The following is a 6,929-nucleotide window of genomic DNA, read 5'->3' as shown; positions in this document are numbered from 1 at the left end:
GGCTATAACTCCAAACAATGACAGAACAATTTTCATTTAAACCCTATAGTACTGCTTTCAGAAGCATGGATTCAATAATTATTCAAATCAGACTCACAGAAGAGTTTAAAGCAAAGACAAATATTCTAATCAATCGAAGATCTAAATTATCAAATAGAATTGAACCAATTTAAATCCAAGTTTTTTTCCCTAGTTCACAATCTCTTGAAGATAGAGGGAGAACATATATATTCTTTCTATACGCCCAGTCATTTTCTTTTTCAATTTACAAAAATCTGTTAAATTATCCAACAAATTCTAGAACCTGTCATATTTATGTTTCTTTTGTCCATATTTTGTGACAGCATGTATTGTCATATATCAAAACCAGTGGGACAACTCAGTATATTGAGTTAATTATTCCTGGTTCAATTTAGATATTATAAAAGATGACCAATCTTTTTATTTAGAAAAAGAAGTTTTAATCTAAATCTCTAACTACCACCAATCTAAACTTGAGCATCATTTTTTACAGAGGAGGGAAACCGAACATACATACATGTATTCAGCTTTCTGAATCTTGGCACACCACATTAAATAGTTGGTATTAGTGATTACTTATTATAGATTAAAAAATCACACATACATTCAATTACATATGTTATTCCTCAATAAGCAAAAATTTCTTGTGATTAGTGAAAAGAATGTAATACAGACCTACAAATATGGATAGAAATATTCCACATCCAATTAGTTTGGTCTCCAACAGGCAGATAAAATCAGGTCAGTTGTTGGCCAAATTATTCATCAAATTCTCATATGATTCCATTAGATTAAAGTATTAAGAAGTCAAGCTATAATCCAGTGTGAACAGGTAGGCAGAGAGTACTATGTAAACCCTTCACAGGAATTAATTAAAGTCCCAAGGACGTAACACAGGTGAGAAATTTTCTCATTCACAGGGGAACTTCTCACCTTAAATTATGAAACTACCTGAATGGGCCATTGCTGGACTAAGTTATATCAAAGAAAATAGTTAATTAATTTTGTTTACTTAAAAAAAAATCTTTCAAAAGAATTTAATTAAACTAAAAGACAGAGTACTATATAACCGGTATTTTCTGTGTATTACAAACTTTTTGTGAAAATATGTTACGATACTGGTAGTTTTAATTTGAGGTGAGAGTCCTATTTTTGTGACTGTCCCATTTGGGTGATGAAATTGTGTTTTAAGTTTTATATACAGTGCACAATCAGTGACAAATTTATGCACATTTAATTTTTTTGCAATTTTAAGATGCTTACAAAGAAGCTATATCGTAATTTGATTATCATAAAAATAACCCATTATACAGTACAACTGCAAACTATCCATATTACTTTATAGACTGCATTCTGTACAAAGGGCACTAACTCCTACAGCATACCATCTTCTGGATTCCACCTCTAATCCACACTGAATTTCACCTGAATTTTACCTGGGAATGTTAGCCTGAAATCTTACCTGAGCTTCAGTCTCAAACTCCTCGAATTCCTGGAAGAGTTCCTCCACCTTGTCCAGTGAGTCTCCTAACTGGGACATTCTTGTCTGTAGCCATTCCAGCTTACGTTCTACATTATACTGGTACTGGAAAATCAAATCATAATACTGGGTAAATAAGGATTCTAGCTAAATTTTAAAGGATTAACAATTTAAATTAATTGAAATTGTGAGCCTAAAATCAACTAATGGAAAAAAACATCTTGATTAAAAAAACAAAAATTTTACTATCTGCATAAGTACATAAATCACATATATTTTATATCATTTGACTTGCTCTATGAAAAATCTATTTTTGATTAAATAATTCTTATAACCTGCTCTATAAGAGTGTCAGTTTTCTCCATTACTTATGAAAGTAACTGTCAAAAAAGTAGGGCCCATGTATCCTAAATGACTTACTAATTTAAATTCCTCCTCAAACTGCCGTAGAAGCAGTGCCTGTTTAAGTCTCTTCTCGTGTCGAGCCCAGAATCCTTCAAACTCTTTCTTAATCTCCTCAAGTTTTATCAGAAGTCTGCAATTAAACAAAGATTGGCTCAAAAGTTGTATCTTCAAAACATGACAGAAGATGTCCTAACAATTAAAATCAGAAATTCAGTAAAACCAATCTTATTGATATAAATATATAGTCAGACTGACTTCCTTTTTAAATACTATATACAATGGATACCCGTTATACCTCTAACTGCATTATCAAAAGTAACTGGATGTTTCATTGAAATTTCCCTTTTTATGGTAATCAGTCAAATCATTAAATTACAGATAGATACTTTAGTCATTGATTGACTTTATCCTGTCAAAGATAATAATTTTTCACTCTGTAAAAGCAAGATTGTTCTTGAGATGTCCATTTTACAAGCTAGGATCATTTCACACCTTTGAATACTCAGTCTACATGCATATTGACTTTTGTCTCACTATACCATTTAAGGATGTACAACACACCTACCCCAAAAAATTCCTGTCGTTTAATTTTCGTTATTTTTGTATATTTAGTACATGACTATATCTACTGCATGTATGCATATTTTGGACAAAATCGTTCGAGTGGTTTTTGGACAGGAACTTCCGAAAGTTACCCCCCTTTAGTTGTTTACAAGGAGAGAAATTTTTTAATCAATGAACTACTTAAACCTTGATTTTCAAAAAAACCAGGTTAGATATAAATGTCAAATTTCATTGGCTTATTCCTTTAACCATTTAACACAAAAACATAGTCATCGTTTTGATATACATATCATCAAAACAATTTTAAAAGACCTTAAACTGAAAAACTATGAATTTTCTAAGCCTTGAAAATTGCGTATTTTTCAAATTCAAAATTTTTTTGTGAAAAAACCTGTCGTTTAATTTTTGTAAAAAACTTTCTTTAGGTAGCTGGTAGTAAAAATAATCTTAATAATTTTTTGTATAATTTTTGTACGACCAGTTTTCATTTAATAGCGGAAAATTACCCCCTCCCCCTTTCTCAATAAAACACGTTCCCGCGCGTCTTTCAGACGGGGGTCGATCACTTTGTTATATGAATCTACAAATACACATTTAAAAAATTAAATTGGAATATTGCTTTTGCTTCAAAAATATATTAACTTACAAATTTAAAAGTTCTCATATGTAAAGCGTATTTAAATGTAGATTTTTAGGCAATTTTTGAATACCCCTATCACCCCCACCCCTTCCTTTTTTGCGTCGCAGACCATTTAGCGTTTGACGAAACGTCGTTTACAGTGCAAATATACTGGTATTTCGTCAAGAATCCCGGAGGTATGCATTAGTTTTTAAATTCATGAATGCAGAATAAATATTGACTACTCTTTTTATATGTATCAGGAAAAAATTACTGAAAGATTTTAGTGTCTAGTCCATATACGTATGCGTTTATGCATTCCATACTAGTATCTCATGAAACCTGGATACGAATTCAAGTTTTGTTGAACTTGAATATGTTGATTTTTAATTTTATTTCTTTAATTTTATTCATTAAAAAAATGGTGTATGTTCTTTCATGTCATCTTTTCAAACGAGACAGTATGTGGCCGTGAAGATACATCGACATTTGCATTAGATGTACATACACCCCTCATGATATTGTACGCATTTCTTTCAATGTCGTCGCTTCTAAAGTTAAAATGAAAATTCCGTATTCGTCCACATGAACATCAAAATATCAATAATTAAACTCTTCATCTATTTCAATTTATATCAAATCGCACATTGATATTTTCTAAAATCTTATAGACTACGTTTTGTTTTGATTCGAGGAAATGCGAACCGACATTGTTGACAGAAAGTCAGTTACGATTTGCTGCAATAGGATATTCTTGAATGCAGATAATTTCAGTAACAAGTAAACAATTCTTTTCAATTCTATATACTTACATTGTGCATTTCAGGTCTATAGTATTCAATTCTCGGATTTATCAGGTCTTGCTGTGTATAGATTGATTCTGTGGAAAACCGTGAATAAAGGGAGGAAAATAAACATCTCCTACATTTTCAGAGTTGTTCCTCTTTGATCAGTAAGGGTCTGAGAACAACATCGATTTTACATTGTAACAGGTTTTTTGTTTATTTATTGTTGTTTTATTTAATTAAAGAAGAAAAACAATATTTATATCGTGTATGCACAAATTGTAATGAAGACCATTAATCGGAATGTTATATAGCCAATTGTACATAATGAGAATTTCGGCAAAATAAAATTTAAAGAATAAAAAAAAAATTCTGCGCTTTGATCAAAAATACAATTTTTTGTATATGAAATGAAATGAAATAAACATTAAGGGATGGTATTTTAAGTCTTGCTTTTTACGGAGTTTAATCGGGTTAATTAAAAAAATACTAATTAATATTGAGTATGGTACGCACAATCACAGCCAAGCCCAATATCCCAATTTTCTTTCATGATTGATATACATCGGGATCGTTTTACTCGTCGTTTTGACGCTTTATTTCTGACGTTAAATTTGACGTTACGTCAAACGTTCAATTGAAATCGCAAGAGTTATCTCCCCCAGTGTGTTGTACGTCTTTAAAATATGGCAAAGTTTTAAAAAATATGATCAAAACGAAGCAAGAATATAGATGATGGTAAAAATTGTCATTATCTGGACATTAAAAATTTTCCCTCGCACAAAATTGGAATTGCTACGTAAAATGTGTACATAGGTGTTAAAAAACAAACAGTTCTGAGGAATCTAACAAGTTCCGATGTGAGCTGTTACACTTTTTTCTGTTATAAAATATTACTGCTGTGGTTTCTGATAAAATTTTTCTGTTGATGAAATTATTGAACAAGTGAACATTAGTTAAAATTCACAGCATGTAAAATTACCCATTATATGGTATATATACAGTTTTTGACTTTAAAACTCACTCTGTAAATAAAAAAAATTCCTTCTCTTAGAGTTTACACCCAAAGCTATTGTTGTTTCACAAATAATACCTAAATACTAACATAGGAATTTTCTTTCCTCTAGTTACTTCACAAAAATACATGCATAAGTTTACAACATATCTTTTGTCATTATAAGTCTGTTCAAGAATATTTTAAAAAAAAGAGTTTAAGATTTTTCATATACATGTACATGTATTACAATTTGATAGAATTCAATATACCATCTGAAAGTTTTAAAGCAGCAGATTAATGCTGTTATGACCTACTTCTCTAGACTTCTAACGTGTGTAGCCTGAGTGAAGTGGATTTCTGAGTTATCCCCCCTGATACAGCTGAGCAGCGTTTCTCCGTGGGTGACGGTGGAGGCTAGGTCGTCGAGGATTTCCTTACGTCCCTGGATGTGGTCCTGTATCAGTTTCTCCATCCCCGGGACATCGTTAGGAATCTCGATCTCCTCGTACTTCTTGACCAAGACCTGTACCGCTGTCCCCATCTTCTCCGTGTTAGAGGCAAACTTCTCTACAGCCTGGTGAAATTAATAAACGTAAAAAATAATTTAAAAATTATATTAATTCCATTTACATCTGTTTAATGAATCTTTTGTTGTTGGTAATTGAGGTTTTCTGGGGATACTGATATGTCTATTTTTTCACGAAAGGTATTAATTTATAAAATAAATACTGGTAAATCTCTCATATCAACTTGTATACACCAAAAATCATGTACCAAGAACTCTTGTACCATACAATTCAAAAATAGAATGTAATCAGATTGCATAGTAAGATAAGTATTTTATAGTTAAGGAACCAGATTTATCTTAATTGATTTTTTTCTTTATCTGTGTCAAAATAAATTGTACATATTATATAAAAAGATATCTAATTCTGGATTTGAATTAACACACAGGAAATAGAGTAAGGTAATATATTCACACTTATCACCACCTTCTTAAGAGTTCAACAAGTACCCCCAACTGGTCCGATGTTTATAAACAAAGATTACAGAAAATATCTCTGTTATCTAAATGAAATAATTCAGAGTAATAATGTGAGAACAGGTGCTCTTCCCTTCCAGATGATAACTTAAAATATATAGGGAGATGAAGGCCAGCCATATCTAGATATCAGTATCATTAGTAATCTACACCACACAGAATGACTCAGCTACAATACTGTATATCAAATATTACAGTGATTACGTGATTACACAGGGTCCGTATAATTTGTTGGTAAATCACTTATGAAGATTGAAAAATTAACCTGATCAATTATGCATGAATGAATCATTACCAACATTAAGCTATTGGCAAAATGGTCCACTCCTGAATGCTATGTTTACTTCATTATTTACTCCGGCATGCTTAATCAGCTAGAGATGAGGCCGTTCATCCAGTGAGCTGCTTTAAAGAATTATTACCCCCTAGTAACTTCATATACCAACAAAATCCCTTTTCCATTCTCAAATTTTAACATGCAGGACTAAAAGTGCTTTCTTGAGGAAAAATCAGTACAATTTGTCTGTCTCTTAGACTTCATATAATAATTATTTACGTTTGATGTTCCTACAGTTACGTACAGATTTGTGCTGAGTCCACTCATTGGCGTCAAACTCGAGTTTACCCCCCACATCGCTGGTTAATTGGTCCTCACTGATGTAGTCTAACATCTCACTGGGCTCATTACATAACACAACCTAAAACACAATATAATAATTTTTACGTAAAGAATAAAAATTTTTTTTAGAACATTTGAACAAGACAAAACTAGAGGCACTATGAACATTGAGCTCACAAAATGACACTCCTGCCTCTCATATGATTATAATTGCAAAATCCATGTTTGCTACAGAAGACCCAAAATAAGTGGTAGATCAAAAAGTAAAATAGGAGGTGCACAATGTCATTATGTAATAAAGAATCTGTGGAAGTATCATTAAATTTTATTTAGTGGTATAGGAGGAGTTGCAGATAAGAAATGGGTCCCCCTCAATATTATAGAAAGAATGGCAGTG

General features: G+C 31.6%; 1 protein-coding gene across 1 annotated transcript; it reads right to left on the bottom strand.

Annotated features, from left to right (window-relative positions):
• Positions 1–1,483: 1,483 nt before the first annotated feature.
• On the bottom strand, positions 1,484–6,611 carry LOC134262357 (probable guanine nucleotide exchange factor MCF2L2; the record flags this gene model as incomplete). Its single annotated transcript, XM_062744730.1, has 4 exons — positions 1,484–1,606; positions 1,922–2,036; positions 5,186–5,445; positions 6,495–6,611. Coding segments are annotated over 4 exons (615 nt in total), but the record flags the coding sequence as incomplete, so codon positions are not given.
• Between the last annotated feature and the right edge of the window lie 318 nt (positions 6,612–6,929).

Source organism: Saccostrea cucullata, unplaced genomic scaffold, assembly GCF_032062105.1.
Source record: "Saccostrea cucullata isolate Sc308-1 unplaced genomic scaffold, CSIRO_AGI_Scuc_v1 ctg11865, whole genome shotgun sequence".
Lineage (NCBI taxonomy): Eukaryota > Metazoa > Mollusca > Bivalvia > Ostreida > Ostreidae > Saccostrea > Saccostrea cuccullata.
This window is presented reverse-complemented; position numbering and strand designations above follow the sequence as displayed.